At 31.7% G+C, this 13856-nt stretch overlaps 1 protein-coding gene across 1 annotated transcript in view; it reads left to right on the top strand.

The window, feature by feature from the left end:
• The window catches only part of LOC133184885 (uncharacterized), a 56451-nt gene that overhangs the window by 31471 nt on the left and 11124 nt on the right, over positions 1–13856 (top strand). Inside the window, exons 41-45 of the mRNA XM_061319959.1 lie at positions 1276–1416; positions 11654–11749; positions 11854–11943; positions 12128–12301; positions 12777–13705. Of these exons, the coding sequence (XP_061175943.1) occupies positions 1276–1416; positions 11654–11749; positions 11854–11943; positions 12128–12301; positions 12777–13705 (1430 nt within the window). The remainder of the gene's footprint in view (positions 1–1275; positions 1417–11653; positions 11750–11853; positions 11944–12127; positions 12302–12776; positions 13706–13856) is intronic.

Consider the following 13856-nt stretch of genomic DNA (forward strand, 5'->3'; position numbering starts at 1 on the left):
AGAGGGTAACTAACTAGATTCTAACTAACTCCTAACTCATTGTATTATGCTTAAAGCTATATAAAGTAGTAGATTGAAGCTAGCAACAAAGTAGACCTTAACTTTGTATGCTTAAAGCTCATTTTGTGCTTAAAGCTACATAGTAGATTGAAGCTAGAAGGTAATTAACTAGATTCTAACTAATGCTTAACTCATATATCCTAACTAATGCTTAACTCATTGTAAGCTTAGAGCTACATGTACATAACAGATTGAGCTTGAGGGTAACTAACCAGATTGAAGCTAGGAATGACATTCTTATGTTTGAACTGTAATCTATGCCAGAGCATCTGTCTGCATTTCTATTCCAAGTAACTGCTGCCTAATTAGATGCTGTTTTTAACTCATCTTGGTGCTGATTTGCTAGATTTTCATGGACTTAGCAAATAGCTTTAGCTTATGGCTGGCATATGTATGTATAAAGGAAATGCATGTTTAAAAAAACTTCAATCATGGATATATTGTAGCACCACAGGAATTGAATTAAATGAACATTTTCTGCCCAAGAAAGAAAATTGATTAAACAGTTACCGTTATGATTGTAGAAAAACCTTGTAAATTTTGAATCTTTTAAAGCATGTTCAGTGCTTAAAGTGTTGGCGCTTAAATATTTGTATACTATATCAAGCTTTATAGTTTGAAGAATTATTTTTGAAAGAAAAAAAAGTTGTTTTTTGATTAACACTATCATAGATAAAGATCAGTTATGTGCATTGTTTGTTTTATTTACGTCAATGTTTGTTTCACTGATTGACACTGTATACTTCACACATAGACATACAGGCTACATAGTGCTTTGTCACCGATTTAAAACAATGTGCAGTTTTTACACATCACTGAACTCCAAATGTATTGTTCATTATTTACAGACAAAAATAAATCCAATTTTATTTATAGAGGCATTTTATCACTGTGTACCATTAAGATTTTCAATATGTGATCCAAGCATATTTGTATTAAGGTGATCTTTACAATCATGCACATGCTTCATTCAACCCTCAACCTTACAAAGCCTCTCCATATGATTTTCTCTGAAATTTTGCTTGTATAATACTGTGCTTACTACTGATTTTTCAAATAGTTCATTTATAATGAAATATCCCCCACTATTTTTAATCGGCATTTTTATTCATTAAATTTATTTCACTGCATTTTTAGGGGATTTTTTTTTTAAAAAATACTCATTTTTTACAAGAACTTTCATAAAATCTCACTTTCTCTTGTCATTACTTACAGATATGTTGCTTGGAGAGAAATATGCAGGTTGTCGTCCAGGCCCCAAACTGACCGTTCACTACACAGGCCTCGTCAGGGGTCCGGACGATGTGTGGCTAGAGCAGGTGACTGGACACTCAGCACTTGTGGTCTGGAAAAAAGGTAGGTGTAACTAGTACACCTGTACTATTGACCTGATTGCAAATTTTGAAATACAAGAACTTACAGTGCAAGTTTAAAATCATTCATTTAGATTGTATTTACACATACAATGTTTTAATCGACTTCCAATTTGGGAAAGTATGGAAATGTACTATAATAAGTGTTTCAACACATTGCTCCAAAATCTGTTTTAAACTTGGAGGTTTGATTTTCTTAATAAACAAATAGCTAAAAAAAAAAAAAAAAAGAATTCATCATTCCTGATGAACAGGTATAGGTTTCAGACTGTATTAGGCTGGATATTTGATAAAGAATATTTTGGGTGTTAATGGAGGTCATAGTAGTGTTACAAGAAGCTGATTGAAATGTTAAAAATGAGGAAACCTAACTTAAATTGGTTCTTAACGAAGAATCTGTCTTTAATGATACATGTATTTACATCACAACTAGGTCTTATTCTAAACTGAAATTTATTCAAGCTTGTTTTGTAATTGTCAATAGATCATAAATCATCTTTAAATGACACAAATATTGAAATTATTTGAAATCTACACAGTCCATAGAATGAAGAGATAATACATTTTAAAAGCCTGTTTATTGATTTGACATAACTGAAAACAGCTTCAAAACTGTTTGAAGCAAAAGTTGCATAATGTCTGGTTAAAGGATGATTTTAAATGTGATAAAGTATGGGCCATTTTTCCATCAGTCCATCCCATATATCAATAAGAAAAGAGACATTTATGCACGCTTAAGCCTAGCAGCTCATAATTATATTCACATATTGAAGGCTATTAGGACAAGAATTTTATTTGGAATTTTAAAATAGCTCTGCGGCCTTGCGGGTATACAAGATTTAGGTATGATGACATCAAAATTGTTGCAGTTTATTCCAATATTCCTAAAAGCTACATATTGAAAGGGTTGGTTTAACGGAGCCACTAGGGTCAGATAAAAATTAGAAGATCATAATGTCCCATACAATCGGTAATTTAACCATGGTTTAGGATCTGATAGAAGATGTGTACCCAAGTTAAGAACAATGGCTAGCACGAGGGTCCTCTCATCGCAGTGCGAAAGATATGCCCTTTAAAAATCATGGTCTGCTAGACTCTTGAGTAAATGGTAGATCATCAAGAGATTCAAGTTGACTATAAAATGCTTATGCAGTTTATCAGATCATCAATCTTATCTTGTACATCAGGAGGCTTTTTGTATGGTCGTCCGTCATTTGTAAAAATTATTGGAGATGCATGCTTAGTAATACGCTATATCCCTACTGTTTGTATTTAAATATTGAGTACGTAACATTTAGAACTATAGAACACTAATTAAAAGAGATTGTATTGAAGAAGTTAAACCATGGCAAGATAAGATAGAGTTTTTTCAGACCATGTAGAAAAGTGTTTCAAAATTATAAAGTCAAATGGAACTTGAATAATATTGGTGCACTTTTAATTAATATGTTATTAAATCAAGAGACACTTTTCTTCAAAGTTTGCTTGTTTGTTTTTGTTTGTTTTTGTTTATTTGTGTCTCTTATATATTATTGTTTATGCCCATCTCATAATATTTTCCAACCTTTTTATTTATTTATTTTTTGTAACTAAATATGTTTTATTAAATTTTAAATGTTTGACATTTCCACCATAAATAAACATTTATACAAAATCAATGAAATTCCATTGTATCCCGTGGTTGCTATATCATCATGAGTCTTGGACAAGCATTCTCAGATCAATTAATTCTTTACATGCGGCACCAAAACTTATTCATTCCACATTATTATGGTCAATAATTTTAAACTACACATATTTTCGTCCGTTTTAAACATCCAAGATACCCATAAAAGCTTTTTTCAGTGGAGTTTTGTTGCCTTTGTTTTAAATTAAAGGGTGTGAGCTATACATGATCCCCTGTACTCTTTGTATATCTCTGTGTTTAGTAGTGGGAGTTAAGAAGGAATTACAAAGTTTGTTGTTGCTTCTCTTTACGAGCCTTTTTCCGTATCGTTACTATGAGAAGAGGAAGATCAATGGGATATAAGTGTACTTCTAACCAATTGATCGGAATAATTGAACATTGATTTTTTTTTCCCTTTTTTTATTTTATTCATTGGATAAGAAAGTCCTATGTGTGATCAGTATTGCAGAATGACATTTAAATGGTGCATGTTTACACGTCTTTTAAAATGACTTAAATATTCATTGGCTCTCAAAGTGTGAGAATCTTTCATTCTGTGTTGAGGAATATTTCTTTTATCTTTTAACAGTAAGTTTACTTTGTCTTTTCTATTAAAGTTCAAGTGTTTATAATGTTATCATTTTGAAGAATGTATCTCATTTCTTTTTAAAAATTAATTAAATGATATTCTGTTTTTGATTTAAATTCCTTTTGTCTATTTAAGGAAATAAAAAACACTGCTTTGCCTCTGTCAACAATGGTTTTTGTAGGATAACAATTTCACATTGTACCCTAAAAAATGTCATATTTTTATATAAATGTTGTAAAAAAGTATTTTTGATTATATCTAAAAGGAGTTTACATTCACTAATTGTTGTCCAAAAACAAAAAGATACAATTGAAGCCAAAAAGCTCTTAGGTACATTTTTTATGAATTTTAAAATATTTGTCTCCATGCAAATTTTGAATGACATATGTTTAATTCAATCTGCAAAAGGGATATTCTTCAAGTTTTTTAGGCACCAATGTAAATGAAATTATAATCAATATGTTAAAAAAAAAACTTTATTTCACTTATACATCCCTACTTGTATACACAGCACTTTAAAAATTGTTTGAATAAATATTTTTTATGTAAATTCCATAAAAGCACTGAAGAGCTGGGCCCGGGTTATCATTGCCACCATGATCTGAATTAGGAATCTAATATCCTTTCCAAACATGGAAAGTGTCAGATTTGTGAAATCAAACATTTACACCCGGCCCATACAAAAAAAAGGTACATATAGGCATGCCTTTTTTGTGCTTATTCAGTACCTAAAGTGTGCCTACTAATATAGGTACAGAAAAGGCATACCTATTCTGTGCCAATAATGAACTTAATTTTTTTCCAATGTACCTAAAATGTACCTACTTTGGACTTTGTCATTTTTCAGTGTGCCTGAAATGTACCTACATTGAACTTTGTCATTTTTCAGTGTGCCTGAAATGTACCTATATTGGACTTAAATATTTTCCACTGTACCTAAAATATACCTACATTGGACTTAGTCATTTTCTAGTGTGCCTGAAATGTACCTACATTGGACTTTGTCATTTTTCAATGTGCCTGATTAGTACCTATAAAAGACTTAGTCATTTCACAGTATTTTCGTCTACTTACCCATACCAAAAATATTAACATTTCCATATATCTTTTCTTTAAATTTTGTACCTTGAGGATGAGTAAACTTTTAGAATATACAACTTTTTGTACCTAAAATTGACAGTCATGTTTGAATTTAACTAAAACTTAATTCAAGACTTTGTCATTTTTCAATGTTACTTCTAAACTAAATTGGACTGTCACATTTATTGCTTCTTTGTAACTTAAAACTGATTTTTTCAACATGGGCACCTATTTGTGATAATATTTAAATAGAATCATGTTTTTCAATCAGAGAAAAATGAAAACTCAAACAAGTTCAATAATTAATAACAATTGAAATTATAGTTTTATAGTAATACAATTATATCATGACATTTAGGATGTGTGATTTGTGTGTGTGTGTGTGTGGGGGGGGGGGGGGGGGGGAGTAATAAAAGCCACTTTTTATCCACCATTTCTTTTTCTTTTTTTTTATAATTATTATTCAACTATTTTTGTTCATTTGATTATTAATTATATTATACTTAAGATTTCAGTTCATTAATGCAAGCATAATGTCTACTGTGTTGGGGGAAGAAAAAAAAGGGGGGGGGGGGTATCTTGTTAATCAAATGCCAAAAATATATATATAATTATCAATTCAATTCAATTAAATTTTTTATGGCAAATAAAAGATCCATTTTTGATCTTTAAAACCCCCCTCTACCCTACAGGGTTCTTAGTAATTTTGTTTTACAGGTTATGAGACAAAGGAGGGTGGGTGTCTTATAAACACAGTATAATTATAAATACCAATATTTTGACCATCTGAATTGCCCAGTTTAACAGAAAAAAGTGTATTAAAATCATTAATACCTTGTGTTACAGTCTATTAAATGATATCCAAATTAGGGCATCTCTCTCTCTCTCTCTCTCTCTCTCTCTCTCTCTCTCTGGTGAAATACAGAAATGTTAGGGATGTTTAAATTTACTTATATAGAGAGTGAGAATTTATTTATATCCAGTATTCCAGTGATATTTTAAAATAGACTTCGTTTTTCTTTGTATGCAAAACGATGTTGATTTCCAGTGTTCTTCAGTGACACAGGTGTTTGTACTAGGTGACCTTTATAGCTTGCAGAAATTTTGGCTCGTGTATCACGTGCAGTTCTTCAATCACGAAGGGCTGATTTGAAGTCTACAGCTCAATCATAATAGGTAAATAAACAAAAGAAAAAATAATAAAAATGAAATAAAAACAAGATATTTATGAAATTTGTTTTAAACTATAACTGATAGTAAAGTAGTAGCAGTAAAGAATAGTGTCACATTTACAATTGATCAGGCTTGAAATTTAATATAAATAATAGCCTTCAAGGTGTTCAAAAGACCTGTCCTTATTGTTTAATTTACCATACACATAGTATGTAAACATGATGTGTATAATTTACAGGGTTCATGTAGTGACACTTCATTTCGATGTTTGGGAATGTACGTAGAGTGCCAGTTACATTAAGATTTTAGCTGAGGTCTAGTACATAAAGAATTTGTTGTAAATCAATAAATTTAATCAATTTCACATGTAATTTAAAAAAAAAAAGAAGTTATGTGAAATCAGAATGGCGACCCCGATTATAACACAAAATGGCGTCCAAAATGGCGGTCCCGATTAATTACCCAATTAGGGACGCTATATTTCAAGGAATTCATACTAATCGGCTTTTTAATAAAGTTGACGCCATGTAACAGTTGTTAAATATGCATTGTTATAATTTTTTATTGTTTACACGAACTATTTCATGAATAATTTAACAAACGTTTTTAAAATCACGTGACTCCTGCGAAGTCTACGATTGGTCAGCGACAGCGCGGATATTTCAGAGACGATTTGAAAATTTGCTGTGATGAAAATTTCAAGAAGAAATCAGATACTTATTAGTCGGTGAGTCTTTATTTCAGTTTAAATTTTGATGCTGCTTGTTGTAAATGCATTTATCCACTTAGAGAATGCATTAGAATATGAATATCAAGTGTAGATTTCGCGATATTCTTGGTATTTGTATCGTAGATTTCTGGTTTGTTTTGATTCAAGATGGCAGTGCTACACATGAAGTAAATGTACTTAAACATAATCTCTTTGTTTAACATTATGTATCACAAGACTTTTGTAAAAAAAAAAAATGTGTTTTAGAGTCTTTTCTTAAAATATAAAGATTTGAAATGTGTCAATATCTGGGAACAGTTACTTAGAGTAGCCTCTGCATGAGCATGACGATAATAACAAATGAAATCCAAATGAACTGTGTGAGATAAAATTATTGTAATAGGGTCTTTGAAATACAAGATAAAGATCTTTGTTTTAAAAAGGGGGGGGGGTCAAATTTTTTTAATGAATCAAGCAAAATTTACAACCTTTATCCAGCATAATAAAACATAATAAATTTTATATTTATATAAGTTGTGCATAAATTTCTGATCATCTAATCCCCAAGCTCTCCACTTCCATACCTGGGGGGGGGGGGGGGGGGGGGGGTGTTAATATGAGACACATTATCATTTAATTCAGAGTGTAATGTTTCAATAATTCAAACATAGTGTGTGCATGTGTGTTGGTCATTATTAATGCCAGATAATTTCATGAACAAACATATTCTTTTTTTTCAACAGAATACTTGTCTCCTGTGGTCATTTAAATTCCAAGCTGGAGGGAAATGCATTAAAACTATAACTTTATCAGTAAGTATAAGATCTAATCTGATTTTTGTAAAAAATGAGTAAATGTATAAGAATATAACAAGGCACTGCTCATCAAACTCCAATGCAAACTATAGGGATTTCATCTACTAAATATGTTTAAAAATATTTCAGCATAAAATGTAACTAAGTAAGTGAAGACAGGGACCTATATACTAGGTCCCTGGTGAAGAGCAACATAATAATAATTGAACTTTTTCAGAATTGAAAGAAAATGACATGAAACTGAAAGCCGAAATTGCGTAGCATATTCAAATGGAGGATCAGTGTTTTTAAAGAGTCCAGATGGAAACCGCAACTGTAAAGCAATGAAGACTAACAAGGTGTGCTGGTAGAAAATTCTGTGATGGATAGGAACTCTATAAAGATAATGAAGATTACATGAACTACAATTGAACAATTCATGGGGAAAAAAAAATTGACATGAAATGGAGTATACTTTTGACTTTGTGTATTTAAATTAACTTATGTATATGCCTAAAAAGGTATGTCTATTTATTTCTTTCATTTTTTCTTATTAAGAAAGTTTAAAATATCATTATCTTGATGTCATTAACCATATTAATCTAAATTAATTAAATGTTAGGGATTTGATTAATTAAATATTTGGGATTTCTTAGGTATAGATTGTATTTATAGAGATGACTTTTTTAAAGAAGTGTTTTTCATATATTTTCATGTACTATCATGCAATAAATTTTTATTTTTTCCATAATTATTATTGTTTAAATCAATTTTTCTTTTACATAGGCCTGCCTCAAACGTGCCTATTTGATAGGTACATTATAGGCATACCTTAAGTATACTTTTGGCACAGACTCTTGAGTACCAAATTGGTAGGCATACTTTAGGTAGACTTGTAGGTACATTTTAGGTATACCTAAAAGGTACTCATCTGAATGTTTGAGGTGTGTACCAATATTGTGCTTTTTTGGTACCTAAACTGTAGGTATACTTTAGGTATACTTTTGGCACATTCTTGAATGTTTGAGATGTGTGCCAATATTGTGCTTTTTTGGTACCTAAACTGTAGGCATACTTTAGGTATACTTTTGGCACATTCTTGATGGTACCTTTTAGGTATATTTATAGGCACATTTTAGGTATGCCTAGAAGGTACCTATCTGATCGTGTGCCAATATTGTGCATTTTTGATACCTAAAGTGTGCCTATTAATAAATATAGGTATACTTTAGGTATGCCTATTTTGTATCAATTTGCTACCTATACTTGAACAAGTGGTTCCAAACTTGCATACCTTAGGCATGCTTTTTTTGTACCTATTTTTACCCAAGATAGGCATGCCTAATCTGTACTTTTTTTTGGTATGGGCGATATCGACATTTCTTTTTAGTGCAGGTATCACTTTCACGACACTATTAACTTGAAGAATGCGTGAAAGACAATATATAACAAGCATTATTTGCTTTTCGGAGCTGTCGAGCACATTTTAAACTTGTACAAGTTTACTTTAAGGGCAATATGATGGACAAAACAAACACAATATAATTCCATGTTTATGCAGTAGCCTGAAATTTGGTGTGCTAGTTACTATGGACAGAAATGTATTTGTCCAGGTAATATTGAACCCACTGCACTGTTTAATTAAAGAACAATGCTAGCGAAGCCCTGAAATTGAGAGTTTGAAATAATGTTACAGTATTTAATTGTCAGTTTTACATCGTCACCAATGATTTTTTTATAAAACATAAGATGATTTAAAAGCATAACTGAATACAACTAATTTTCTTAAATTCTCAAATATTCCTCAATGCACCCTTTATTAATTCATTCATTTCAATAAACAGTACATACCATATTTGCTGTAGACCTATAGGGTCTAGGGAAAAAATAAGATGTTATAACAGATTTATCATTAACTGTCTTGATCATTGTTCTTGAAATGTGGTCCTTGGGAGTCATCTCCCTTGATATATTATATTTGTTAACATGAAGCCTTTAATTTTTTCATATTGATAAACATTGATTTTTATTGCAGTAGTTTTAGAAAATGGCTAAATTCAACAAAGGTTAACCTTAATAATTACAGGGTGTAAAGAAATTCAATTAAAATCAGAACCCTATAGCCTTGAATGTCAAAGACAAATTGAAATTTTACAAAGTCTAAAGCATATATGCCATAGTATTTGACAATTTTTGACACATATATTTGTATGACTTCTGCCAGAAAGGGAATAAAAAAGAAGACAATTAATTCTTGCAAGTTGTATATTTTCCATAGACTCTGGCTGGTATACAAGGCATGCTCTGTTCAGATAAATATACCATGCTATATGCATACATTGAACATGTTTGGTCAATTAACTGAGTTTAAACAGACAATTATATAATTGTAGCATTATTTGTTTCTTCAGAAAATATGTCGTGGCTTTTTTGGCCCCTCTCTATAATGACTTCATTGCAAAATCTCTCAAGACTGTCAACTATAAAGCAAAAGAAAAATATTGGGTTTGAATATTTAACCAGCACAAATACAGCGTAATAGTGTCAGATTTTTACATGTACCAGTATTGCCACTTGTATGTAAAGTTGCTAACCATTTGGTAAGTGCTTTCCTTTTTTGACTGTATAATTGCAATTTGGATTCCATATTGTTTTGCTGAGGCAGTAAATTTCCCTTTGATCCATTTCCCCATTAAGTTAACACTAAATGGTACATGGCATTATTGTGGACAGATTAATTGTGTATTTGAATTTTTTTCTGATAATCCATTTCCTCTTGGTGGCATGTTAATTTACATGTTTAGAATTTTCTGTGTATACCCAACGGTTGTTGTGAATTGTTTTATCTTAAGCCAGTTTGCATTTATTATTAGTCCCTGACTATTTTTAGTCACCAGTTAACTTTTATTTGAACAAAATAATATGAAGGATGCATCGAAATCAGAAAAATTGATTAGTGTTTTGTTGAAAAGGTATTGAGTGTTCTTTTTTTTCTTTTATAAAGATTATATTTTGATTAATAAATGGAGTTTTTTCAAGTATGGAAACCTTAGCAATCAACTGCTTTTGGGCTAAAATTGTTATTCATATCATTAAAATTTTCACAGTTGATGGCATCAAAGCACATAATATTTCAGTTAATTTTACTGTCAGTGGATTCATTTTCTTGTTCATTATTCTCACACTGAAGAATATATAGAATGCATAATTTCAAATTTGAAAAAAATGAACATGAGGATGAAAAACTTTGTCATAGCTGGTAGAATATGCAGATGTATGTGATTAATCAAAACTTTTAATTATGTAATGAATTACTGGGAGAAATGAATTCATCAACAACATTTTAACAAAATGGCAGTTGTGTGAGAGATACAGAAGAAATACTGTTTGTCTCTGTTACTTTTATTTCCAGATTCAAAAAAAAATGATTTTAAATTGCATTTACATTTTAGAGTTTCTTACTTTTGATTTTTTTTATAGATGATATTTTTGAACTTAACCAATATCTCCATGAGCAAGATAAGCTGAAATTACCTATCCCAGGTGAACCTGATGATCGAATGCTTTGTGTTTTAGTTTTATATTCACTAATATGGAAGCTTGTTTTGAATGAGCTTTAATTGTTTTCATCATTGTAAACTTATACTTCTTTTAAGGATCAGCTTACATTGTTAATTCAATATGAACAGTTATGAAATATGCTTTATTTTTTATTCATGCTTGTCAATAACTTGCAATTTGCTGCCAAAGGTTGCCAACGGAACTTTGTCATTGGTGAAAATAGTTTTTCTGCATTTTATTTGCCATTTTATTCTCTGACCATACATTGACAATTTCAATCATATTTCATCATTGTGTGTGTGTCAAGAATACTTGGATTTTGCCCTAACTTACAAGCTGCTTGAAGATCTTTTTATCTATCATTTATATTCAGAGAGCACTTGAAGATTTGGTACTGTTTAAGATAAGCGGTTACAGTACTATGATTAATACTTTATGTATTTGATGTGTTCTGGGTGTGAGGTTAATGTTTATGAATTTTTGTATATGATGTCCGTGTATTGAAACAAAATGTAATTTGTATTTGCTTAATATAAATAACCTTTAATTATTGAAATTGATGGATTGAACTTTAGTTACTTTGTTCAGGACAAGTTGAGGCTTTTTTCATAGTTAATTATAATGTTTTTGATTACCTTTTATTTTTAGAGGACAAGCTACATGGCCACTTTGTTCGTCCTGACCATTATGTAGTGACCTGGTGGTGTGGCGATAAAAACGATGTCCAGAGTGAAGAGACTAAAGGTAGGAGGAATTCAATTTGATGATTTTTATTAAAAAAAAAAAAATAATAAATAAATAAGTGAACACAACATATGTTGTTAATGTACTGTTTTTTTGATTTTCAGAGGATCATATTCTGATCACTGGGCTCCATCCAGCAACAACATACACCATAGTCGTTGAGGCGCGTCGTATGGAGAATTACAAGGTCGAAGGTCAGTATCAGTTAATTCTTGTCGAGAATTTCTTGAATAAGTGAATTTGATTAAAAATCAATCATTTCAAGCAATTACATTCAAAATGATTTTTCAGAATTAATATTTTTGTAAATTCAAGTTAATATTATTAAGTAGTAAAGATTTTGATGTATACATGTAAAAAAATTTTTCTGTTTTGAAGGAGAAGAAAATGACACCACCAACAAGTTTATCCTAACCGCCCAATCAGAACCTCTGACTCTGAGAACGGCCCGCCCACCTGACCCGCCCAGTAATCTGTCGATAGCTGCCTCAACATGTAATGCCCTCAGACTTGTCTGGGATCCACCTGTAGAACATGGAGTGGAAATAATAGGTGTGTAGATGTTTGAAAATAAATTGCAAAATGCCACCTTTGCAGACATCAAAACTCAGAAAATTGTGGAACATTCATTTTGTGATTGAAGCATATAATTGAATTATGGGTCTGATAAGAGTCAAAAGTTTAAAAAAAAAAAAAAAAAAAAAAAAGCCTCAACATAATTTTTTAAGAAACAAGTTTTCTGTCTTTTGTCAATATGGCACATGTTTCAGAAATTGTAATTAAAAAGGCTTTTGGCAAATAATATGGACATTACGAATAAGAGCAAACAACAAGCTAATCTTTTTTCTACTTAGTACTAGCTAGTAAAAAGTGAATAATTACATGGATATATCAAATTTTGGACATACTGAGACAATTTCAGCTGCCCTTGAGTAATCGCTATGACCATATTTTACTGTACAATCTAACTGTGACAAAATATATAAGAATTGATTTTCTAAATGCACAAGCACATTTTATTTTACAGCTATCCGTATTGATGCCCAGTCTATAAATACCAGTGACCCTCATCATGTGTCAGTAGAAGTACGACCAGATGAATGCAAGGCCGACATTGAAGGTCTGCGAGAAAAGACAGACTATGTTCTACGAGTCACAGCAGTTACTGATGAATATTTCGACAGACTTCCAGAGAGGCACAAGCTAAAGAAAGTCCGTTCCATTCCCAGAGACAGAATGGTTGCTGCTGATGATTCAATATGGCTGCCAAACACGTACACCATGGCCAAAACTGCTGGCACAGAGCCCCCGGCTAATCTGAAGATTGTTGAGTCTTCAACTTCAGGACTTTCAGTGACCTGGCTTTTACCAATTGTGTATGGATCTAATAAGTTAATTGGACAAGTTCTGAGATGGTCTGATGTGAAAAATTCCAAGAAAGGTGATAGTGAATGGTATGTGGCCAGCCATATCAACCTTGACCCTGCAGATAATAATGTGACCATTGAAGACCTGACCCCTGGGGCACAATATAAGATTGTAGTAGAAGCAGTGGTCAGCATCAAAACCTCCCTAGAATCTGCTGAAAACGACAAAGATATACAACGATACCGCAGAACTGCCAACGTGATGTCAAAACCTTTGTTCACAAGAACCAGGGCTCCAACAGAGCCCCCCAGGGTGTACATTACAGGTTACACCCAAACCACTGCCCAGCTGTATTGGGAAAAACCGCCCCTGGTGTCGGTCATTGGCAAGGAGAATGATGGACGACCTAAATATCTTAGGAGGTACTTAGAGGGGTATAAACTGGAAATTAATGACAGGCTTCATTCCTGTTTGGGACCCAATGCCCAGAGTTGTCAGCTGACCAAGTGTAAACCAGGCAAAAAGTACCGAGTGGTGCTGGTGGCACTGACTTGTACTGACCAAGGAAAGAAAGACCGCAAGAAGAAGGTACTGGTACAATTTGTACAGTATTGTCCAGAATCAAGATTGCTTTCAATGGAAAATAATTATTTTAGAAATTGAATCAATTTCCAGATAAAAATTGATCTGCATTTAGTGTATTTAGTAAACTACAGGTATCAGGGTAATTGTATTTGAA

This window comes from Saccostrea echinata, unplaced genomic scaffold (genome assembly GCF_033153115.1).
Source record: "Saccostrea echinata isolate AGI-Se365-2 ecotype Australia unplaced genomic scaffold, CSIRO_AGI_Sech_v1 ptg000011l, whole genome shotgun sequence".
NCBI classification, from domain to species: domain Eukaryota; kingdom Metazoa; phylum Mollusca; class Bivalvia; order Ostreida; family Ostreidae; genus Saccostrea; species Saccostrea echinata.